This window comes from Furipterus horrens, unplaced genomic scaffold, assembly GCF_987537825.1.
Source record: "Furipterus horrens unplaced genomic scaffold, mFurHor1.1.pri manual_scaffold_17, whole genome shotgun sequence".
NCBI classification, from domain to species: domain Eukaryota; kingdom Metazoa; phylum Chordata; class Mammalia; order Chiroptera; family Furipteridae; genus Furipterus; species Furipterus horrens.
The window spans coordinates 50,672,793-50,699,122 of record NW_028327187.1 but is presented as its reverse complement, the minus strand read 5'-3'; the positions used below and the strand labels follow the sequence as shown (position 1 = coordinate 50,699,122).

Sequence of the window (26,330 nt, the reverse complement as noted above, 5' to 3'; positions counted from 1 at the left end):
ACTACTCTCAATGGATGATAAAGTGGACAACAGGTCTATCTTACTTTAAGACTCATTTTCCTTCCGCAGCACCTACTGTCATATCCCACCCACCACTTGGCATGCCTTCATATAACAACAACTAAGCTGTATCAAGTGTAAGTGGGTACCATGTACTCTTTGGACACTTGCACACTGATCTACCGGAAGTTATACTCAGGGCACTCTCCTTGCTTGTCCTTCCCACCACCCACCTGCCCACATTCTGACTCATATTGCTGAGGTGTCAGACTGCCTCATTTGAGTCTGCCTGTGTTTTGTCAGAAACCAGAGGCAAAGTCCTAGAGTGCACAATTTTGTCTTCACTACCTTTTATTTCCCTTTCTGAGTCCCTATTTCATTTCCTGTAGCTGTCTTCTTCGCCCAGAGTCTTCCTTTGTTCCATAACCACATACCTTCCTCTCTGGTTGCATCCCCCCACCCACAATCTTAAAAATTTAATTCCCTTAGTGGGTTGATCCATATAGTTACAAAGAAACCAATCTGATTAAACAAAGTCATGAGACAAAAATGACTAATAGCTTAAAGTAAGGAACATTCATTTGCATTTTCATTAGCTTAAAGCAGTGGTTCTTGATTCTGGCTGTAGTTTACAAGCACGTGTGAAACTATTTAAAATATCTTTGTTGGGGTCCCACAATCAGATCATCAGAATCTCTGGAGGTGGCACTCTGGCATCAATCACTTTGAAAAGATGTTCAGGTAATTCCAGTGTGCAGCCACAGTGAGAACCATTGACCTAAAGAAATAAATTCCAACAGCAGGATAATAATGTGTACCTTTGCTACTTCCCTACTTGAAAGTTGTGAGTGGCGAGTACTCAGTCCTATCATCTCTCAGTCTGACAGCCCAAAGAGCTTCAGGACCTGGATTTATTTAACATTTCATGATAAAAGTGAAAATGTCATTTTTAATGGGTGGGATATGTAACAGTCATAGAATGTAAACTTGCAGAAGACACTTGGCTTCATGAAGATTTGTAACATACTATAAAGTTATGATATTAAATATATAAGCCTGGTTCATTTCCCAGTAAATGATTTTATATTTTTAAAAATAATTCTGAGCTATGTTTTGAAAGTATCAGCTCTATTATGAAGTAATCAGAGCCACACTGTTTGCTTAACATTAAAGAATCTTGTAGAGTGAAGCTGAAAGCAGACTACTGTAGTTCCTGCAACTAAAAATTCTTGTTCTCATCCTTTCATAATGATCATAATTAAGGCACAATACGGGAGACACTTGAAAATAAAATGGGATTCTCGATATGGGTCAGGCCTTAGCTGAACCATTCAGTAACATGCTCATTGTTATGTTGAGGAAATGACTGGGACTGGGACTAATCTTAGAAGTAATCAATTTGACAAAGTAGTGTCTGAGCTACCTCTCTTAAAGTGGTGGAGTGGCTACAATGAGGAAATAAGCATTGTTCCCACAAATTACTGCCAGTACTAGAAAAAGGTGAAGTGGAGATTTTAAAAATTAGAATAGAAAAATAAATAAATAAAACCAAGTGTCACAGGGTTTGCAGTAGGTGCAAGAGATTTGATTTAAAAGGGTCAGGAAAGACCCTGTTCCCCAAAATGTATCCAACATGCCCTGAGTAGCTTCAGTGGGTCAGTCCAAAGTGCTTCACAATTTGCCCATTACCTCTGCAAAAAAAAAACAAAAAAACGTCTTTGAACATAAAAGTTCTCTTGAAAGGGGGAAGATTAAGATTTAGGCACTCTTATTTAAATATGCTTTCATTCATCAGCCAGATATGGTGTTCCATATCTGCTATTTGTGTGCTACAGAGAAAGAAGCCCTGGCTTGGGGGTAGCGGACAGAAGGGGAACATGTATTTTGGAGTCCAGATAAGACAGGTTCTAAGTGAGATGTCATGACACAAAGGCCTTAGGTACCTATAGGGAAATAAGGGAAAGTACTGAAAAGGGTGAGAAAGGAAAAATCTCCCTTCAGAGGCTAGACCAGAAAAACATGGAGTGATAAAAAGACCCCAATAAGAGATCAAAGATGGCAGAGGAGTAAGTGGAAGCTACACTAACCTCCTCCCAGGACCAATCTGGAATTACAGTTAAATGGTAGAGAAATCATCCTGAATAGCCAACTGAACACTAGCTGGAAAAAAGCCTTATAACCATTGACAGACAGAAGAAACCACTTCACCAGAATATGACTGGTATGGAGAGCGGAGACACAAGAGGGCTAGCTGGACTCCCTTGGGTTGTAGTTGAAGTTCTGGAGAGATATTTCAGCAGCCGGAGGAATTCTGCCTGAGAAGTATGAGGTCTAAACTCCAAGATGAGGTGCCCAGCCTACAGCACATGAGCCTGAAAGAAACCCAAATAACATCCAGCTATGAAAAGCAGCAGGGATTTTGTCTGCTAGGGAGAGAGAGTTGGAGATTCAGAAAGCCAATTTAAAGGGCCAATGCATAAAATTTTATTTGTAGTCCTTTACCCTGGGCTCTGGCAGTGGGAGGGAAGAATGGACTAGAGACTCTTGAGGAGCGTCTGGGGCTGGTGGCTCTAGAGAGGGAATTGAAGGAAGAGTTGCTGGGATCCCTGTGCTGAGTTGTTCCCCATACTGCAGGAGCCATCTGTCTCAGGCAGAGCACTCCTCTTTAAGTGGCATCAACATGAGGGGAAGCAATAGCCCCACCCACAGGAATTACTTTGCCCCACCAAGTGATGCTTAAGCCTGGCTGCATATTACAGCTTGAGGCTGTATCACTGATCAGTTTAACAACTAAAGTGGAAAATACACACAACTGCAAAAATGAGAAGACAAAGAAACAAACCCCAAATGAAGGAACAAGATAATTCTCCAGGAGAAGAACTAGATGAAATGGAGGCAAGCAATTTGTCATATAGAAAGTTTAGAGTAATGATTATAACATACTCAATGGCATGAAAAAAGACTTAAAAAAAAGAACAGTCAGAAATCAAGAATTAAATATCTGAAATAATGATACACTGGAAGGAATAAACAGTAGGTTAGATGAAGCAGAGGATCTCATCAGTGATTTGAAAGAGAAGGTAGAAAATAACACCCAGGCAAAGCAGAAAAAAATTTTTTTCTTTAAATAAAGAGAGCTTCAGAAACATTTTGGACAACATGAGACATAACAACATTCACATCATGGGAATAGCAGAAGGGGAAGAGAGTGAGCAAGGGATTGAGAACATAGTTGAAGAAATAATGACTGAAAACTTTCCTAATCTGATGAAGGAAAAAGACACAAGTCCAGGAAGCTCAGAGAGTCCCAAACAGTTGGACACAAAGAGGCTATGCTGAGACACATCATAATTAAAATGACAAGGCTTAAGGACACGGAGAGATCCAAAAAGCCACAAGAGAAGATCAGGTAGTTACATACAAGAGAGCACCAATTACACTGTCATCTAGTGTCTGAACAGAAACATTTCAGGCCAAAACAGATTGGTGTGAAATATTCAAGGTGATGACAAGCAAGAACCTACAACCAAGGCTACTTTACCCAGCAAAGCTATTATTTAAAATCAAAGGAGAGATAAGGAGCTTCCCAGACAAGAAAAAGCTAAAGGAGTTTGTTAACACCAAACCCATACTGCAACAAATGTTAAAGGGCTTGCTTTAAGAAGAAGTAGAAGGAAAAGCAAAAGAGAAAACAAAACAGGGGAAAATAGTCTAACAATAAAATGGCACTAAATATGTACCTATCAATAATCACCTTAAATGTAAATGGCTTAAATGCTCCAACCAAAAGACATAGGGTAGCTAAATGAATAAGAAAACAAGACCCATATATATGCTGTCTCCAAGAGACCCATCTCAGATCTAACTATACATACAGTCTAAAAGTAAAGAGTTGGAAAAAGATATTTCATGCAAATGGGGAAAAATACTGGGATATCAGTACTTACATCTGACAAAATAGACTTTAAACCAAAGCCATAGTAAAAGACAAAAAAGGACACTATGTAATGATAAAGGGAACAATCCAATAAGAGAATATAATCCAGGAAACATTTATGCACCTAACAATTGGAGCACCTAAATATGTAAAGCAAATCTTGATGAACAAAATAGGAAAAATGGACAGAAATACAGTCATAGTTGGAGATTTTGACACCCCATTGATTTCAATGAATAGCTCTTCCAGACAGAAAATCAACAAGGAGACAGTGGCCTTAAATGACACACTAGATCAAATGGATTTAATTAATAATTTTTAGACCATTTCATCCCAAAGCAGCAGAATATGCATACTTTTCAAGTGCACATGGAACATTTTCTAGGCTAGACCACATGTTGAGACACAAAACAAATCTCAATAAATTTAAGAAGACTGAAATAATATCAAGCATCTTCTCTGACCAAAATGCTATGAAACTAGATGTCAATTACGAGAAGAACACTGAGAAATACGCAAAGACATGGAAACTAAATAACATGTTACTAAACAATGACTGGGGCAACAATGAGATCAAGGGAGAAATTAAGAGATACCTTGAAACAAATGAAAATGAGGACACAGCAATCCAAAATCTGTGGGACACTGGGAAAGCAATCCTAAGAGGGAAATTCATAGCATTACAGGTCTATCTCAGAAAACAAGAAAAAGGTCAAATAAAGAATTTAACTTCACACTTAAAAAAACTCGAAAAACAACAATAAACAAAGCACAAAGTGAATGAAAGAAAATAAGAGCAATCAGAGCAGAAATAAATGAAATAGAATCTAAAAAAAAAAAAAATTCAGAAGATCAATGAATCCAAGAGCTGGTTCTTTAAAAAGATAAACAAGATGGACAAATCTCTAACCAGACTCATCAAGAAAAAATGATAAGGGACCCCAATAAATGAAATCAGAAGTGAAAGAGGAGAAATAACAACTGGCATCAAAGAAAGGATTGTAAGGAAATGTTATGAATAACTATATGCCAACCAAAGGGACAACCTGGATGAAAAGGATAAATTCCTAGAAAGATACAATCTTCCAAAACTACATCAGAAAAAATAAGAGAATCTGAATAGACAGATTACACCTAATGAAATTGAAGCAGTAATAAAAAAAAAAAAAAAAAAAAAAAAAAAACAACATACAAAATTACTGTATCGGTTGGCTTCACAGTATAATTTTACCAAATATTTGGAAAACTAACATCTCTCCTTCTCAAAATATTTCATATAATTCAAGAGGAAGGCTCCCAAGCTCATGTTATGAGAGCAGCACTATAGTAATTCCAAAACCAGATAAAGACACTACAAAAAATAAAATTATAGGTCAATATCCCTGATTAACATAGATGGCAAAATCCTCAACAAATTCTTTGAAAACCAAACACAGCAATGCATCAAAAAGATTGTACACATGATTAGGTGGGATTTATTGTGGGAATGCAAGGTTGGTACAACATTCGCAAAACAATAAGTGTGATTCAGCACAAAACAAATTGAAGGATGAAATCCACATAGTCTGATATGCAGACGCAAAAAATAATTTGAAAAAATCCAGCACCCACTCATGAGAAAAACTCTCAGCAAAGTGGGAATAGAGGGAACATACCTACATGTAATATAAGCCATATATGACAAACACACTGTCAGCATCATACTCAACAGGCAAAACCTACAAGCATTCTCCTTCAGATCAGGAACAAGAGAGGGATGTCCACTTTAACCTCTCTTATTCAACATAGTACTAGAAGTCCTAGCCACAGAAATTGGACAAAAAGAAATAAAAGGAAACCAAATTGGAAAGGAAGACATAAAACTGTCTGTATTTGCAGATGACATGATACTGTACATAGAGAACCCTGAAGATTCCACCAAGAAACTTCTAGAATTGATAAGTGAATTCAGTAAAGTATCAGAATTCAAAATTAATATCCAGAAATAAGTTGCATTTTTATATGCCAAAAATGAACTAACAGAAATGAAAATTAAGAAAACAATCCCATTAACAACTGCTACAAAAATAATAAAATTCTTAGGAATAAACCTGACCAAGTATGTAAAAGACTTGCATGTGGAAAATGATAAGACACTAAGGAAAGAAGTAGAAGATACAAACAAGTAAAAGCACATACTGTGTTCATGGATGAGAAGAATTAACATCATTAAAATTTCCATACTACCAGGTCCTGGCTGCTGTGGCTCAGCAGATTGAGCATCAGCCTGGGAGCCAAGTGTCGCTGGTTCGATTCCCAGTCAGGGAACATGACTAGGTTCCACGTCAGGTCCCCAATTGGGGGCGCGAGTGAGAGGCAACCACACAGTGACGTTTCTCTCCCTGTCTCCTTTCCCCTCTTTCTCTCCAAATAAATAAACAAACTAATTAATTAATTAATTTTAAAAAATGTCCATACTACCCAAACATATATATAGATTCAACACAATCTCTATGAAGATCCCTTTGACATATTCCACATAACAAAAGCAAATATTTCAAAATTTTATATGTAACCACAAAAGGTCCTGCATAGCAACAGGAATCTTGAGAAAGAAGAACAAAGCTGAAAAAAACATGCTACTTAATATAAAACTATACTATAAACAAGAGATCCAAGATTGTGGAGGAGTAAGTGGAAGCTACACTAACCTCATCCCAGAACCAGTCTGGATTTACAACCTAATTTTGGAGAAATCATATGGAAAACCAACCAAACACTACCTGGAGAGAAGTCTTATAACCACGGAGAGACAGAAAAGGTCGCTACATCACAACGTGACCAGTAGGGAGTGTGGAGATGTGGAAGGGTTGGCTGAGCTCCCACGGGTGGCAGCTGAAGGAATTGAGAAACAGCTCAGCAGCCAGGGGTTCCCCCTGAGAAGGGCAGGGTCTAAACCCCCAGCTGGGCTTCCCAGCCTACAGCAACAGAGTAGAAAGTAAAATAGTATCCAGCTGTGAAAAGCAAAAAGCGAAAATCCACAGGGTTTCTTGCTAGCCAGAGAGAAACAGCTAGAGAAAAAGAGCTCTTAAGCAAATCACATACGAAAATATTTTGTCCCCTACTTACCATGGGCTCAAGCAGAGGGAAAGCAGAGAAGATTAGAGACACTTGGGGAGAGTTCGGCACGGTGGCTTTGAAGGGAGAAGTCGGGGAGCAGCCGACCGGGTCCCAGTGCTGACTCATCCCCAGTACTGCAGGAAGACCATTCCCCTCCTAGTGGCATCAGCCTGAGGAGAAGCAAAAGCCCTGCCTATAGAAATTAAGCTGCCATACCCTCAGTTTTTAAGCCTGATGGCTAATCACAGATTGAATAGATTAAGAACGAAAAAAGAGAGACAAAGGCAGTAGATCCCTGGACGTCTCTGACAGGCTGCCTAGGACCAGACTGGTACACAATCTGATGCCATCAGGGGCAGATCCAGGAACTGCACATCATTCTAAGAAGCAGCAACAAACAATAAGAGTCACAAAGTAGGGAGACAGAGAAACAACCCCCATCGAAAGGAAAGGTAGAATCCCCAGGAAGAGTGCTAAATGAAATAGAGAGGAACAAACTATCAGATATGGAATTCAAAACATAAATTATGGAGAAGCTAAATGAGCTCAGTGGAAACTACAAAGAACTCCACGGAAACTACAAGGAACTCCAGAAAAACTATAAGGAACTTACAGAGAATTACACCAGCATGAAAGAGGACATAGAAGCTATCAATAAGAGCCAGGAGGAAATGAAGAATACAGTTTCTGAATTGAAGAACACAGTAGAAGAAATTAAAAGCAGGCAAGAGGAAGCAAAAGATCAGATCAGCAAGCTGGAGGACAACATAGACAAAAACTCCCAGACAATGCAAAAAAATGGAAAAAGAATGAATAAGAACGAAGAGGTTCTAAGACAGCTGCAGGACAACATAAAACATAATAATATCCGTATCATAGGAATTCCAGAAGGAGAAGAAGAAGAGCAAGGGATAGAAAATCTCTTTGAAAAACTAATGACAGAAAACTTCCCTAACATGTGGAGAGAAAGAGCCATGCAAGTCCAGGAAGCACAGAGGGTCCCAATGAAGAGGAGCCCCAACAGGTCAATTCAGGACACATCATAATTAAAATGACAACATTCAAAGACAAAGCGAGATTCCTAAAGGCAGCAACAGAGAAACAGCTAATAACATACAAGGGAGCTCCATTAAGGTTATCATCAGATTTCTCAGCAGAAACACCACAAGCCAGAAGGGAATGGCAAAAAATATTCCAAGCAATGAAAAACAAAGGCCTACAACCAAGAATACCCTACCCAGCAAGATTCTCATTCAAAATGGAAGGTGCAATAAGGAGTTTCCAAGAAAAAAGAAGGCTAAAAGAATACATCTCCACCAAATCAGCAATGCAAGAGATGCTAAAGGGTCTGCTTTAAGAAGATGAAGAAACAGAGAGAGACGGAGAGGAACACGAGTACAAAAAGAGAAAATGACAATGAATAAGTACCTATCCGTAATAACCTTAAATGTAAATGAATTAAATGCTCCAATCAAAAGACATAGGGTAGCTGAATGGATTAGAAAGCATAACCCAAATATATACTGTCTACAAGAGACCCACTTTAGAACAAAAGATCTACACAGACTGAAAGTGAAGGGATGGAAAAAAGTATTTCAAGCAAATGGACATGAAAAAAAAGTTGGGGTAGCAATACTTATATCAGACAAAACAGATTTCACAGCAAAGGCCATAAAAATAGACAAAGAAGGGCATTTCATAATACTTAAGGGACAAATGCATAAAGAAGATATAACCCTTGTAAACATATATGCATCAACTCAGGAGTACCCAAATATGTAAGAAAAATTTTGAAAGACTCCAGGAAATATATAGACAGCAACACACTCATACTAGGAGACTTTAACACCCCATTTTCAACAATGGACAGATCTTTGAAGTAAAGAAACACCAAAGATATTGAGGCATTGAACAACACTCTAGATCAAATGGACTTAGTCGATATATATAGAATGTTTCACCCCAAAGAAGCAAAATAAACATTCTTCTCAAGTGCACGTGGAACGTTTTCAAAGATAGACCACATGGTGGGACTCAAAACAGGCCTCAACAAATTCAAGAAAATTGAAATTACATGAAGCTTCTTCTCAGATCACAGTGGCTTAAAATTGCAAATCAACCTCAAGGAAAAAAACTCAAAAACACTCAAACTCGTGGAGAATGATCAACATGCTATGAAATAATAAATGGGTTAACAATGACAACAAAGAAGAAATCAAAAAGTTTCTGGAAATGTATGATAATGAACACACAACAACCCAAAATCTATGGGATACAGAGAAAGCAGTCCTGAGAGGAAAGTTCATAGCAGTACAGGCCTACCTAAAAAAAGCTAGAAGAATCTCTAATAAAAATGTTAACCCCACGGCTACAAGAACTAGAGAAAGAACAACAAGCAAAGCCCAGAGCGAGTAGAAGGAAGGAAATCATCAAGATCAGAGCACAATTAAATGACATAGAGACAAAACTAACAATTCAAAAGATCAACAAAAGGCCACCCTCCCCTCCACACCCCCACTCATATTAGGGTTTTCTGGACCCAAGGGTAGGTAGGACGACGACCATGTCCAGCTTGAAGCAGCTAGAGGAGCTTGAGACCTTCGCCCATTGTCCTTTACAAGATTACAAAGGGTCCTAATATTTGAGAGGGGGGGGATAGTTAATTTTTACGAACCAGGGGTATGGACTTGGGGGAGATCGCTGGGGGAGGGGGGTGCTGGGGGGAGGGGAACAAGAGGGAGAAAATTGGAACTGTTGTAACAATATAATCAATAAAAAACATTAAAAAAAAAAAAAGAATAGTGTAGGAAAGGGCAAAGCCAAAAAACTTATATGCATGACCCATGGGCATGAACTAAGGGGGTTACTGGGAAGAGGGGGGCAAAGGGAGAAAAATTGAGACACCTCTAATAACAAAATAAATAAAATATACTTTAAAAAAAAAAAGTAGGAGCTGGTTCTTTGAAAAGATAAACAGAACTGACAATCCTTTAACCAGGCTCATCAAGAAAAAAAGAGAGAGGACCCAAATAAATAAAATAAGAAAAGAAAGAGAAGAAATCACAACCGATACCACAGAAATACAAAGGATTGTAAGAAATCATTACAAACAACTGCATGGCAAGAAATTTGACAACCCAGAGGAAATGGACAAATTCCTGGAAACATATAATCTTCCAAAACAGAATCAAGAAGAAGCAGAAAGCCTGAAAAGACCAATAACAGCTAGTGATATTGAAGCAGTAATCAAAACACTCCCGGCACACAAAAGGCCTGGACCAGATGGCTTCACAGGTGAATTCTACAAAACACTTAGAAAAGAACTAACTCCTGTCCTCCTCAGATTATTCCAAAAAATCCAAGAAGAGAGAAGACTCCCAAACTCATTCTATGAAGCCAGTATTACCCTAATTCCAAAACCAGGTCAAGACACAACAAAGAAAGAAAACTACAGGCCAATATCGCTGATGAACATAGATGCTAAAATCCTCAATAAAATATTGAAAAACAGGATCCAGAAACACATTAGAAAGATCATACACCACGATCAAGTGGGATGCATCCCAGGGATGCAAGGATGGTTTAATATTCACAAATCAATAAACATAATACACCACATTAAAAAAAAACGAAAGACAAAAACCACATGATCATATTAACAGATGCAGAACAAGCATTTGATAAAATACAACACCCATTTACGATGAAAACTCTCAGAAAAGTGGGAATAGAGATAGCATACCTCAACATAATAAAGGCCATATATGAGAAACCTGAAGCCAACATCATACTCAATGGGCAAAAACTGAGAGCATTCCCCCTGAGATCAGGAACAAGACAAGAATATCCACTCTCTCCACTCCCATTCAACATAGTCTTGGAAGTTCCAGCCGCTGCAATCAGACAAGAAAGAGAAATAAAAGGCATCCAAATTGGAAAAAAAAGGAAGTAAAACTGTCATTATTTGCAGATGACATGATAGTGTACATAGAAAACCCTATAGACTCCACAAAAAAAAAAAACAAAAACAAAAAAAACTACTCTACCTAATAAGTGAATTTGGGAAAATAGCAGGTTACAAAGTTAATATTCAAAAATCGAAGGCATTTCTGTACACCAACAATAAAATTTCAGAGATAGAAACTAAAAGAAAAATCCCCTTTACCATAAAAACAAGAAAAATAAAGTACCTATGAATAAACTTAACCAAGGAGGTAAAAGACCTGTACTAGAAAACTACACGACACTGAAGGAAGAAATTAAGGAAGATACAAATAAATGGAAGCAGATACCATGTTCATGGATGGGGAGAATCAACATCATTAAAATGTCCATACTACCCAAAGCAATTTATAGATTCAATGCAACCTCTATTAAAATATCAATAACATTTTTCACAGACCTAGAACAAATATTCCAAAAATTTATATGGAACCAAAAAAGAGCCTGAATAGCCTAGCAATCTTGAGAGAGAAGAACACAGTAGGAGGAATCACAATACCTGGTATCAAAATATACTACAAGGCCACGGTAATCAAAAGAGTCTGGTAATGGCATAGAACAGACAAATAGATCAATGAGACAGAATAGAGAGCCCAGAAATAAACCCAGGTCTATATGGTCAACTAATATTTGACAAAGGGGGAAGAAACATAAAATGGAGTGAAAAGAGCCTCTTCAATAAATGGTGTTGGGAGAACTGGACAGGGACATGCAAAAAAAAAAAAAAAAAAAGAATGAAAGAAGACCACCAACTTACACCATACACCAGAATAAACTCAAGATGGATCAAAGACTTAAATGTAAGCCGTGGCACCATGAAAGTCCTAGAGGAAAACATAGGTAAAAAAATTTCAGATATCTCATGTAGCAACATTTTCACTGATATATCTCCTAAGGCAAGGGAAATAAAGGAAAGAATAAACAAATGGGACTACATAAAACTAAAGAGTTTTTGCTCAGCAAAAGAAAACATCAGCAAGATGAAAAAGGAACCAACCATATGGGAAAATATATTTTCCAATGATACCTCATACAAGGGATTGATCTCCAAAATATATAAAGAACCTATATGACTCAACACCAAGAAAGGAGACAACCCAATTAAAAAATTGGCAAAGGACCTGAACAAACACTTCTCCAAAGAGGACATACAGAACGTCCATAGACATGTGAAAGAATGCTCAAAATCACTAGCCATCAGAGAGATGCAAATAAAAACCACAATGAAATACCATCTCACAGTAGTCAGAATGGACATCATCAACAAATCAACAAACAACTTGTGCTGGCAAGGATGCAGAGAAATGGGAACCCTGGTGCATTGCTGGTGGGAATGCAAACTGGTGCAGCCACTATGTAAAACAGTATGTAATTTCCTCAAAAAAAAATAAAAATGGAACTGCGTTTTGAACCAGCAATTCCACTGCTAGGATTATATCTGAAAATTCCTGAAACACCAATTCAAAAGAACCAATGCACCCCTATATTCATAGCAGCACTATTTACGATAGCCAAGTGCTAGAAACAACATAATTGCCCATCTGTAGATGAGTGGATCAGAAAACTGTGGTACATTTACACAATGGAGTACTATGTAGCAGAAAGAAAGTAGGAAATTCTACCATTTGCAACAACATGGATGGAACTAGAGAGAATTATGCTGAGCCAAATAAGCCAGGCAATGGAAGAAAAAAAACCTTATCCTATCATCTATTACAGGAAACTAATGAACACAAACAAATGAGAAAAATTGAACCAGACAGATATAAACAAGGAATAAACTAACAGTAACAAGGAGTGAGGGAGGAGGGAGAGAAGTGGGTAAGAAGGGGAAGGGTCCGGTCAAAGAACATGTATAAATGACCCACAGACATGAACAACTGGGTGGGGACTGACTTTGGGAGATGGGGTGGGCAGGGTGTGAAGAAGCAAGAGGGGGAAAAATGTTGGACAACTGTAATGGAAAAATAAACAAAAAAATTTTTAGTGTGGGAAAAATGAAAATATGAAGAATGGAAATGCAAATTCAGTGAATATTAGAAGGACAAGGATTTTCCTTCATGCTGTATATTTTTCTCCCTATCTGATCCCTTCAGAATTTGACATTCTGAAGAAGTAATGGCATAAGGTTCTTTGCATAAAACTAATAAGAATAGTTGTTAATAGAGGTTTTTTTGACAAAGACCTTTACTGGAATGTCAAGCCTAAAGGAGACATGCTTGGGCTCTGGTTGTTACCAAAAAGCCCTGAGGAACTAGCATTGACTTTCGAAGGTAATAAAAGCCCACAAGATAAAAGGCCTGGTAACTTGGTTGGTTGTGCAGTCCACGGCAATGTTTCCGGGGAAGGAATGAAGGTTGTTTTCCTGAAAGATGGCTAGAAGGGACCTTAAGGCACAATGGAAAACCAGAAGGACTTGGAAAAGACAGGTGTTTACAGGCAAGGCTGAATGCCAGGTATGTGGCTCAGCTTCTGTGCCCTGAAGGGCAGACTGAAGTTCACCCTAAATGTTCCTGAACAGAATAAATTAAAAATGGACCTAATGCAGTCCCTTTAATGACAAGGAGCGTAACATTAGGAGAAAAATCATGAATCAAGGAAAATCACAATGCTTAGTGGTAGACTATAAAGTAGTGCAGCTAACCATCTTTAAAGTTTCTTTTCATTTAAAATTTGTTTTCCTTTGAAAGTTAAACTATGTCTGTGGTATTATCAAAGATGTTTAATTACAGGCAAGTAGAATGTCTAATGCCTTGCAACTGGATGTCTTTCCAACAAGAGTCCTACAGATTTAGAGACTTATTTGTGGGTTATGTTACATAAATTAACATGTGTTTTCTGTTTTCAAAGGGCATAAGCCTATGATCTCATTATCTGAGTGATTGTCTGTACATATAGGCCTCACTTAATCTTGTCTGTATCGCTGCCTCCTGAGACTCAATGATTTGGCTGAACTAAGTGGCTAGGTTGGTGAAGAATGGGGTGGTCTATGGGCTTCACTTTAAAACTGGTTTCTCTTTTCAATCCTAATGACTTGGACAGAAAGGGCCCAGAGGTCTGAGAAGGGGGAAACCTAAAATATTTCCTTCAACCCAAACTAAGTGTAATGGGCAAAAGGGTTTTGGATAGGTGAGATGTGCCTAGCACACCTTCCTCCAAAGAAGCCCTTTTTTTCCCCTGATGTGAAACATTGAAAAATTAATCCCTGCCTTTTGTCATCTAGTGGTTATAGATTGAATGATGTCTTTTAACCCTGTTGCCAAATCTGTTGCCTCCAGAATACAACAAGTATGCCAGCCTGTTAAATCAAGCACGCCGTTATCCAGGGACAGCCAACCGACCTGGATTTTGCATGATCCTTCCCCATGTGGGAAGACCACCCTCCTCTCCACACCCCTACTCTTATTAGTGATTTCTGGACCCAAGTGTAGGTAGGACGACAACCATGCCCAGCTTGAAGCAGCTATAGGAGCTCGAGACCTTCGCCCATTGTCCTTTATAAGATTATAAAGGATCTTAAGTCTGAGAGGGAGGGATTGTTTTTTGTTATTGTTAAAATAATTAATTAATTTTTTTTTTTAAAGAAGAAGAAGAATATATAAAAGGGTGAAGCCAGAGAACTTGTATGTACGACCCGTAGGCATGGACTTCGGGGGGGATTGCTGGAGGAAGGGTGGTCCTGGGCAGAGGGGAGCAAAGGGTGAAATAATGGAACTATTGTAACAATATAATCAATAAATATACTTTTAAAAAATCTATACTATAAGGCCATAGTAATCAAAACACCCTTATACGGGCATAAAACCAGACATATTGATCAAGGGAACAGGATAGAGAGACAAGAAAGAAACCCACACCTTTATAGTCAATTAATATTTAACAGAGGCAGCAAGCACATACCATGGGCTAAAGATAGTTTATTCCATAAATGCTGTTGGGAAAATTGGACAGATACATGCAGAAAAATGAAACTAGATCATCTCCTTACACCATATACAAGAATGAATTCAAAATGAATCAGAAACAGAAGTGTTAGAGCTGAAATCATAAAAATCCTAGAAGAAAACATAGGCAACAAAATCTCAGATATTGCTAGGAACAATTTTTTATTAGATATAGCTTCCCAGGCAAGGGAAGCAAAATAAATAAATAAATAAATAAATAGTACTACATCAAAATAAAAAGGTTTTGCACAGCAAAGGAAATCATCAACAAAATAAAAAGACAACCCACAGAATGAGAGAACATATTTGCTAATATACCTGATAAGGGGTTAATATCCAAAATTTATAAAGAACTTACAAAACTCAATATCGAAAAAAACCCAAACGACTCAATTAAAAAATATGCAAAGGACCTGAATAGACACTTCATCTCACACCTATCAGAATGGTTATCATCAATAAATCAACAAACAGCAAGTGCTGGGAAAGATGTGGAGTAAGGGGAACCCCCGTGCACTGTTGGTGGGAATGCAGATTGTTGCATCCACTGTGGAAAGCAGTTTGGAGATACCTCAAAAAATTAAAAATGGATCTGCCATTTGACCCAGTGACTCCACTTTTGGGACTACACCTGAAGGAACCCAAATCACTAATTCAGAAGAACATAAGCAACCCTATGTTTATGGCAGCATTACTTACAATCACCAAAATATGGAAGCAGCCCAAATGTCCTTCAGTAGATGAGTGGATAAAACAACTATGGGACATTTACATGATAGACTATTACTTGACCATAAAAAAGAGGAAAAGTTTACCCTTTGTGACAGCATGGATAGACCTGGAGAACACTATGCTAAGTGAAATAAGCCAGAGAAAGACAAATAACATGATTTCACTCATATGTGGAATCTAATGAACAAACTGGACTAACAGTGAAGGGGGGGAGGTTAGGGAATGGAGGGACTGAGCAAAAAGAAAAAAGGACTCATAGACATGGACCACAGTGCAGTGATTGCTGGGGGGAAGAGGGTATAAAGGGACTAAATGGTAATAAGAAAAAATGCGGTAATGATTAAATAAAACAAATTAAATGTATAGATCTTAAAACAAACATAAATAACATATATTATGCATACTCCAAAAAAAAAACCAACAACAAAGAGCACCCTTCTTTGGCTAATCTGAAACCACCAGGGTCCTAAGGGAAGAGAGGGTATGTAGATACAGTTGCTCTTGTTGCTATTCTTCCCCATGCAGGTGCCAAGAGCAGGCACTGGCACCTAAGAGCACTTTAACTGGAAAGTTCATTGTACCTTTATTTAGTTAATAAAATAAGCACTGTTGAAGGACAGTCTTGGGGCCTGAGTGGGAGTAGAAAGGGGAAACCTAAGAAGAACTGGGGAGTAATGGGCTACCCTAGGGCATAAGGATAACATACGTTTTGGAGATTATAATATCTTTCTCTGAGCCATGTTTAAACCTCAGCCAGGAGAAAGCACTCATTGCGAATTTCATCCGTCAGGCGAATCTGTTGGAGAGCTTTCTGAATGCTTTGGCTGTCTTGTCCTGTGGTCAGGACGACCCCTACAGGTAGGCCACCGCTCCGAGGAGCTCTTGCAACTTGATTGACTGTGTGCACCGAAATGTCTTCATCTAAGGAAATTATTCCAGCATGAGCCCACTGGAAATATTCCATGACAGTTAACAGCACCCAGATGGGAGAAAAGTGTGTCTGAGAAAAGGCTGGGTAGCTATTTTTGCTGTCCAATTCATAATTCACACAAACCCAAGAGAAAATCTCTTTGTCCCAGATGTTTCCAAGGATTGAAGCTGCGTCGCAGTGACCCCGGTTGGCAGGTCCAATAAATCCTGAGGCCACCTGGTGGTGAGAAATGAAACTGGAGAGGGCCCTGGAAGTCTGACAGCCTTCATTGAGAATCACATATTCAAAAGAGTAACCCAGGTCAAATGATGAGTCTCTATTGATTCATTCAGTGGCTAATTGAGCAGCAACCTCAGGCAGAGCCCAAGGGCCCACTACGCCTATCTTGTAAGGCAGTGCCCACACCTACTGTGGGAGGGATATGAGGGCCAGGAAGAACAAGCACCACAGGAGCTTGATCAATGCAAGGTCATAGTGTCCTCGCTGTCTTCTGGTAGCCTTAAACCGAAGCATGAGGTGGGAGGAAGGCCAGGGTCCTGAGGGAACATAGCCCTCCTATTTCTAGCAAGCTAACAAAGTGATACTGGAAGCTTAGTGTGCTTTCCTGAGATGGACAGTGGTGTTTCCAAATGCCTGTCAATTAGAGGGAAAGATGTATTACTCGTATTGTTCCTGAAGCTTCTGGAAAAATTGGTTATGAAAGAATGGGAATGGAATAGCAGTCCTCAAACGACAAGTTTCTTCCTTCCACCCCCAACTGAAACTCCTCCTTTTCTTGTTCTTCCTGTACTCTTAATATTAGTAGATAGCACTTCCGTCCACAGTTCACCCATTTCACTGGCTCCAGTCAGCGGAGAGTCTTCCTTTTTCTCTGTCCCCACATTCAATCCCTCACCAAGTCCTGTTGATTTAACTTCAGTAATAACTGCCCACCCCATGTGTTGTGGGAATTACACGGGTTAACATACAGCAAGCACCTATAACAGGGTCTGGCATGTTGTTAGCATTATATTCGTCGTCGGCAGCCGTCCGTCTCGAGAGACGATGGTGTAGCTTCTTAAGAGTCTATCTGCACCACCGAGAATGGCTGTGCAGTCCGACTCAGGAGTGACACGGTATCTGTCTCCTCCCGTGTTGAATCGACATCTTGCGATGACGCTGGAGTGTCCTCTCCAGTGAAGCTGAAGCTACAGAGCCTGGGCAGGGTGATATGGAGGGTCTGCTGTTGCCCATGCAGCAGACCCCCCCTCTCTTCGCAGCTGAAGGGTCCAAGGGAAAGACGGAGTCAATACAGCTTGGCTTCAGGTGCGCCGCAGGAGTTGCCGGTGTTGACTACAACGTCAAACCGCCTTAGGGACTCCGGCTCCGGATTTTCTGTCGGGGTTTACTCCCTTAGCCTTTCCCCTGAAGAGGTATGCCGCAAGGCAGCGGAGGTTTTTTGGAGTCAGAGTTTTCCTTCTCTGAAGCATTATATTAGTAACATGATTATTATTGTAGTTTTAAATATGTTCACTTTTCTCCACCATACTGCCCTCTTGGAGAGAGACAAAGATGTAAACAGATAATGGCAATGCAGGCTAAAAAGTGCTATTATTGAAGTAGCCAGAGAGAGGAAGACAGAGAAGATTTCAAACCCAGATTTCAGAGGAGGGTAGGAGGGAAGAGAAGGGACATCTCTCTAGTTGAGCATTGAAAGAAAAGTCCAAGAAAATGGGGTTGCGAGTGGGGCAGGTGCTGTGAGCCTTCCAAACAGAAGGAATGGCATGAAGTAAGAGATAGATTTTTTTTTTTTAGAAAGAATGTTAGATTCTCAGAATTCCAAGCCATTTATTCTGCTTGGGTCTATATTATTAGCCAAGGTAAGGACCAGATCACCAAGAGTCATACATGCCATTCATAGGTTTTTAGATTTAATCCTGTGGACAATGGATTTAAGAAGAGAAATGGTAACACATTTCTAGTTTTAAGAGATTACTCAAGTAGCTCTGTGGAGAATGGGTTGGAAGAGGGCAAGACTGAAGGCCAAGAGACCAGTTTAGAGACTGTGGTAGTAATCCATACGAGAAACAATGACAGACCAAGAGAGAGGTACTTAAAGATGTGGAGAAATGGAGATGAATTTCACCAAGATTAAAAATATCAAAGAGTTTAAGAAAGTAGAACCGGTAACAACTTGGTCACTGACAAAATGTAGGAGGTAAGAGGAAAAAGGAGAACACCAAGATGATTTTGATCTTTTCAGACCTAGGCAACTGGTTGAAAAATGATACAAGTCTCAGATATAGATAATACTAAAGAAAAGGGTAGGAGATATAATGTATTCTATTAGACATGGTGGACTGGTGATGCCTATAGAATGTACAAGTGGCAACATCCAGTAGACAATTTGGCATACCGCATGTCATAATAGGAAGCTGAGCTAGAGATATAACTTTGAGTGTAATTAACTGATAGAGGGTAATTGAAGATATGGCAGTATGTAAGATCAACAAAAGAGAGTTGTAGGAAGAAGCCAGAGGACAAAACCCTGAGAACCCACAACACTAAAAGGTCAGGCAGAGAGAAAGGAAGTCATAAAGAAAATGTACATGAAAAGTCCAGAGAAACAGCAAAACCCAGGAGACAGTAGTATTTTATAATTCAAGGAAGATAATACTTTGAGGATGAAAGATGTCTACCACATCTTATACTCTGCTGAGAATCCAAGCAAAAATAGAAAGGAGTCAGTCTGTCCATTATGTCTGGACAGAGAGTAAGGCTGCAAGTTGAGGGACCACAATGAGTCCAAACTGAATAGGAATAAATGAAGTACAGTCAGCAAATGTAGAGGATTCTTTCAAAATAATGCAGGCAAAGCTTTTCTCCATCTGGGCCTTGCCTTTCTGTATACCTCTATCTCCCACTGTTCTCACCTGATGCTACAGTAAGTTTCTTGCAGTTCTACAGACATATATCACATAGTCTGCCAAGAAAGCATTTGAAAAATGCCATTTCTTCTGCCTTGAATGCCCTCCGCCCTCCTCCCATACTCCACTTATGGGTTCTCCTGATGAGCTCCTTCAAGAGCAAATTGAAGTGTTCCCCACTCTGTGCAACCTTAGTTAATACCCCCAGGTTGAATTCATTATTTTTCTCATACTTATACCCATTCGGGGAGGGTCACTCTGATTTATACACTATCCCTATTTCTGGTGTATATTGTAATAAAGATACTGAACAGTTTGATATCTCTGTATTTATAGGACCTCATACTTAGCTACAAGGAGTGGCAACACTGAGGGCAACTCTCTAGGCAGAACACAGCTCACTGAATTGGAAGATCCTAGAGGTCCTCTTTATAGCCCTAATGACTAGCCAAGCTCCCAACACAGAGTAGGTATCATATGTTTGTGAAATGAATTAATAAACATTAAAGTTGATCTAAGGTCAGGAATAACCACTCTAGACATAATAAAATGAATTAATTGCGTGGGGGAGATGGTAATGAAGAAAATCCTTACTAAATTTTTATTTTTTTTTAATCCTCATCCAGGGACACGCTTATTTATTTTAGAGAGGTGGGAAGAGAGGGACAGAGAGGGAGGGAACAAAACATCAATGTGAGAGAGAAGTATTGATCGGTTGCCTTTCGTACACACCTCAACTGAAGAACAAACTCACAACCTAGGCATGTGCCCTGACCAGATTTCAGACTGGAGACCTTTCAGTTCACAGGATGATGCTCCAACCAACTGAGCTACATCAGCCATGGCCTTACTGAATTTCTAATTTTGACCAAAAATAAAAGTAATGGCATGGCTCTCTCTAGGGTTGATGATCAACACTGGTGTATACTGGTCAAGCCCAGCCTGGTTGTTTATTGCCAGAAACAATCTCATTGTGCCAGTCTTGTTAGTTATTATCTTGACTCTCACTGTTAATGTTATGAGAAAGCCTGACTTCTCAAGAGACCAGTCAAGGTCATACCCGCTGAAACTTAAAAGACCTGCCCCAACATTTATAAACAGGTGAAAGCTGGTTAAAAGTAGAGTCGAGAAAGAATTGGGTAGGAAATGTCTCACAGAACAGCATGAGCCAGAGGCTTGGAGGTATGTAGAATGGAGAGGGAAAACTTCCAACTTTGCTTGGGGGAGGGGGTGAAAAAGTAGTTCTGACCTGACTACATACAAAGGAGTTCAGATTTATTCCTAGACTTTCAAAAATAATCCAATCCAACTTCTCCCCCCCCAACCCAAATAGATTTATTCCATGTGCTATGTTGAAGGCATGAGGTTGAGATTCACCATGGATAAGGTGGAAGTTGTGAACTCAGCCTTTAAAAAGCCCCAGCCTGGCACTGCAATCTGAGCTCTAGTCAATAGACACATTCTTCTCTTCGCACCCTCCACTAGCCCCAATCTATTATCTGTCATGGCAAATCTTGGGAACCAAGGCACTCTAGGAACAGCCCCTTTTCTGGAGTAGCATAGAAGGGGATATTGAATTGTTCGATATCTTTATCCTTATAGGACCTCACTCTTCCAACCATTAGGAGTGGAAAACAGTGAGGGGAAATTCATATGAAGAATAGAGCCCTATTCACTGAAACCTACTGCCTCTTCTTCCCCAAACACATCTAATTTGATGGGTTCTCTCACAGAAGTGCTATATTTAAGCCAGAAATTAGCACTCAGATAACAAAGGCTAAGATAATTACTGAGTTCATGTTATGTATCAAAGACTGGTTAAACTCTTTGCATGTATTACGTTATTTTCAAAACTTGATTTAAAAACCTAAGAACACATCTTTGAGGTAAATAATATTATTACCCTCATGTACAGATGAGGAACCTGAGGCTCAGAAAGGGGAACTTCCCTGAGGGCACTCTGTGGTAGAATGGGGATTTGGACCCCAGTCGATTGAGCACTATACTAGACAGCCTGCCAGCAGCCTCTAAACTATAAAATCGCTGAGGCCAGCATCATTATACCTTTTATGCTACTCAGATTGAATTTGAATGATTTATTTGTTTTTTAAGAAAAATTTATTAGCCCCCCCCTATGAAAAAATTAATTAGGTAATGAGGAGGACAGGTGGAGTAAACTTGAAGAATCAAATAGAGATTTATTGTCCAACTGGAAGGAATTGGCTACTAGTGTTCAAGACCAGCCTTAGGACAGCCCACTTATGCCTCACTCACAGTTCAGTGTTGCACAGCGGGGGGAGGAGGTAACCACCAATTACATTGTATTCTAGTCTTTTAGAATGGAAGTCTTAAGAGTACAACCTTTGAGGGGACTTCCGGCCAAGATGGAGGCTTAGACGGATGCGCTAGGTCTCCCTCTACAACTAGAGAGGAATACAACTACTTCAAAACAAAGGATAACTAGAAATTCCAGAAAATAAAACTACACGGAAGCCCAACATATGAAGTTATAAACCAGCGGCGCCCTTTGGGCAGGTAAAAGCGAAAGGGGGTGGACCTGTTTGCGGTCGCACCTGGGACAGCGGCGGGGAGAACAACCCCGGCTGCAGTCGAACCCCCGGCAGCTCGCGACCCCAATGCTGGGGAAAGCAACCACCACATCGCCTTGAACAGTGAGGCCCAGGGGGGCGGGAGGACGGATCCCGGTCTCCTAGCAGAATAACTGTGTGAATCCATCTTGGACCCCCGCCCCCAAAGAAAGTGCCACAGGGCTGCGAAATAGGTCGCGGACAGGCGCCGGTCGCTGGGTCATTACGAGTACACAGGCACTTCCCCCTACAGCCGGCCCAAGAAAACAAAACGCATCTGTCAAAATGAGGCAGACAACTATAGAAATCCCGGTGGCACAGCTCACCAGGCAACAGATGGAGAACCTGACAGATGAACAGATAAGAAACCTGTCAGAGGCTCAGTTCTGGGCCATTGTTATCAGGTGGCTTACAGAATTCACAAAAGATCTGGAAAAAGATGAGAAAGAAGCGAAAAACACTCATAACGAAAGGAACAAAACCACATACGAGACAGATGGTGAGGAAAAAAAATCCAGAGTTCATTTCAACAAACTGGAATATGGAGAAGGAACAAGAAGTCAACCAATGCAGGGAGAGGAAATGGGAAGCAACGATGAGAGGATCAGACACCTCTGGGACAGCTATAAAAGGCCCAACATAAGAATCATTGGTTTGCCAGAGAGCGAGGAAGATGAACTAGAACTTGAAAAATTGAGTGAAAATATAATAAAGGAGAACTTCCCAGACTTGGGGAAGGAAATAAACTTACAGGTCCAGGAAGCACAGAGAGTTCCAAAAAAACTGGACCCAGGGAGAACCACTCCAAGACACATTATAATCAAAATGTCAAAAATTAAAGATAAAGAGAGAATCTTAAAAGCAGCAAGAGAGAAGAAAAGAATTATGTACAAAGGGGTCCCAATTAGACTATCAGCTGACTTCTCAAGGGAGACCCTGCAGGCAAGAAGGAACTGGCAATAAATATTCAAAGTAATGAAAATCCAAAACCTACAACCACGAATACTCTATCCAGCGAAATTGTCATTCAGAATAGAAGGACAGAGAAAGTATTTCCAGGACAAAAGAAAACTGAAAGAGTTCATTAGATCCAAACCACTGTTATATGAGATGTTAAAGGGACTGGTTTAGAAAAAGGAGGATCAAGACAATGAAATCTAAAATGAAAACTGCATCACAAGAAACAACAGAAGCTAGGGAATTGAAACAAAGGCAAACTAAACAGGCAACGAGAGTGGAAAAAGAACTATAGGTACGGAGAACGTATTGGGGGGAGGTCAACAGGGAGGGGGAATGGGGAGAGGGAGGGAGATGATATAGGAATTAAGGATCATGGTAGGAGGGAATGGAATAGACAGAGAGAGGTTGAGAAGAACTGTATGCACAACTAATGGACATGATCTAAAAGGGGGGGACAACTGGAGGGAGGGGGGCCACCGGGTGGAGGGGAGCAGAGGGAAGGGAAATTGGCACAAATGTAATATTATAATCAATAAAACACATTTAAAAAAAAAAGAGTACAACCTTTGACATGTTTTCTCTGATCCTCAGTTTTCTTATCTGAGAAATGGAGGTAAATTTAATTCAATGGTTTGATGTAAGGGATTATATGAGATATAATACTGAGCACACAGTTGTCTTCCTTGCTGTTTAGAAAGAAGAATGTGGTAGGAATCAGATGGCCTGTGTCCCGAATCCATTTCTGCTACTGACTCACTATGTAACATTGAAGAACTTGTTCTCCCTCTCTAAATCTTTTTTGTACCCCTCAGCTAAACCAAAAAATCTGTAAGTCCCTTTCTTCTCTGAGGTACACTTATTCTGGGATTCAGTACTTCTTCCAGGCAGTAACATTTCTAAATCTCTGCACTATTAAACTGTTTTCTGAATTCATTCAATATTCTCTAATCTTTGCTTTCAAATTAGCTTTTTTTTAAACTGGATTCTTCTAAGTGGTTTGTATTACTTCTATATTACAGATCTAGTTTCTGATAATTTTAAATATTATATAGAATCCTCTATCAAGTAGTTACAATATGAAGTATCCCCCCCCTCAATACTGGAGTTATGCTACACTGAAAATCTGGGTTCCTAAAACCATTCACTATCTTATCATTATTAACAAGTACACATTGAGAACATGGTATGTACTAAGCCTGAAACTACAAAAAAGTAGAGAAATATAGGACCTGGTAAAAAAAAAATCTCCCCAAGAAAAGCAACTGTGGATATAAAGAGGAAGACAGTAATAATGTCTACCAACATAACTCATGTAAGGTGAAATCTGTGCTTGCTTTTGCTCACCATTGTATTTCCAGTCCCTTACACAATGTCTGACACATAACCAATATTCAACACATATTTGTTGATTAAATAGTGAAGAAGAAACATGGAGTACAAATGAACTATTTTATATTAATGTTCTTTAAAATACTGTTTTAGGCCTCAGTCAGAAAGCACGTTTGGCAAAATTATCTAGTAGGTAAAGTGTGTCTTCAAACTTCTAGTCCAGCTTTCTCTGCCCTCTCTATTAATGGAGAGGAAAAAAAAAACTCTAGAAAAAGAAGCTCTTTAAATAATTTTTACTAATATGTAAAAGATTGATAATATTTGGTACTTCCTCAAACTCCTCTCCAACCAACAATGTTTGTTTTCAACAGGGGGTGAGGAGAAGTTTATGCCAAAGTAATAAACCTATAATATTAAATTTTCAATTTCAAGTATCATTTGAAGGTAAGCAAATGAGGATGGACCACTTTTTGATTAGAAAAATGAAGGGACTTTTCGTGCTCTGCACATCAAAGTGATCAATTGTCTATACTAGGTGTAAGACTGGCATTCTTGTATTATAACTCAGGTCATTCCTCTTAAGTACAGTGCCTATCCATCCCAAGTTCTTAAAAGTTTGGTTTTCAACTGCACATTAAAAAGATCATACACCATGATGAATAGCAACTAGACTTTAGGGAGTGATTATTTATAGTGTACACAGGTGTTGAATTATAATGTAGGCCATCTGAAACTTATATAATTTAAAAAATGTTTCTAACAAAGATACTTGTAAGCTGCATTGAGCACAGTGGTTTTGGAATGAATGGAAGTTCATACCAAACCTTTAATGCATGTAGCAAAGTTTTTTGAAAGACTTTTGATAAAGTCTTGCATACAACATTCAAGACAGTGTATTTTCAATGAGTAGATGCAATAATCATTCTGTAATACATGTAGTGAAGTCTTTAACAACACTAATAATAAAGATGTTTCTACTTCCTGTCAAGATGGAGGCATAGGTAAACACGGCTCACTCACCTCCTTGCACAACCACATCAAACTTACAACTAAACTATAGAACAAACATGACTCAGAACAATCAGAAATCAAGTTGAACGGAAGTCCAACAACTACAGAACTAAAGAAACCACATACACCCAGACTGGTAGGAGGGGCTCAGACATGGAATGAGCTAGTCTCTCACCCATGTATGTTGGATAAAATTTGGGAGGGATACTTTGGGAGTGAGGAGTCCCAGCCCCTCACCAGGCTCCCCCACCCAGGGTTCCAATGCCAGGAAGATAGTCCCCATACTTCTTTTAATTTTTTTATCGATTATGCTGTTACAGTTGTCCCAATTTCTTTCCCCCCTGCTTCCCACCTTCATCCAGTTGTCTGCTCCCCCTTAGTCCATGCCCATTGGTTGAGCATATAGTTCTTCTCAACATCTTCCTGTCTACTCCACTCCCTCCTATTATGCTTCTTAATTCCTGCATCATCTCCCTCCCTTTTCCCCCTTCCCCCTCCCTGCTGACCTCCCCCCAATATGTTCCCCGTACCTATAATTTCTTTTCCCCTCTCATTGCTCACTTAGTTTGCTTTTGTTTCGATTCCCTAGCCTCTGCTGTTGGTTGTTGTGATACAGTTTTCATTTTAATGTTCATAGTCTTTCTTTTTTTGTATATTTTATTGATTATATTGTTACACTAGTTCCAATTTTTTTCCTTTGCTCCCCACTGCCCAGCACCCCTTGCCTCATACAATCCCCCCCAAGTCCATGCCCATGGGTCGTACATACAAGCTCTCCTGCCTCACCCTTTCATATATTTTTCTTCTTCTTTTTAATGAATAAATAAATAAATAAATAAATAAATAAATATTTTAACAATAAAAAATAACAATCCCTCCCTCTCAGACTTA

At 39.4% G+C, this 26,330-nt stretch overlaps 1 protein-coding gene across 1 annotated transcript in view; it reads right to left on the bottom strand.

Moving 5' to 3' along the window:
- GUCY2F (guanylate cyclase 2F, retinal) overlaps window positions 1-26,330 on the bottom strand; it is a 188,000-nt gene that overhangs the window by 139,018 nt on the left and 22,652 nt on the right. The window contains 1 exon segment of the mRNA XM_090264055.1: window positions 16,480-17,200. Within this exon segment, the coding sequence (XP_090120181.1) occupies window positions 16,480-17,200 (721 nt within the window).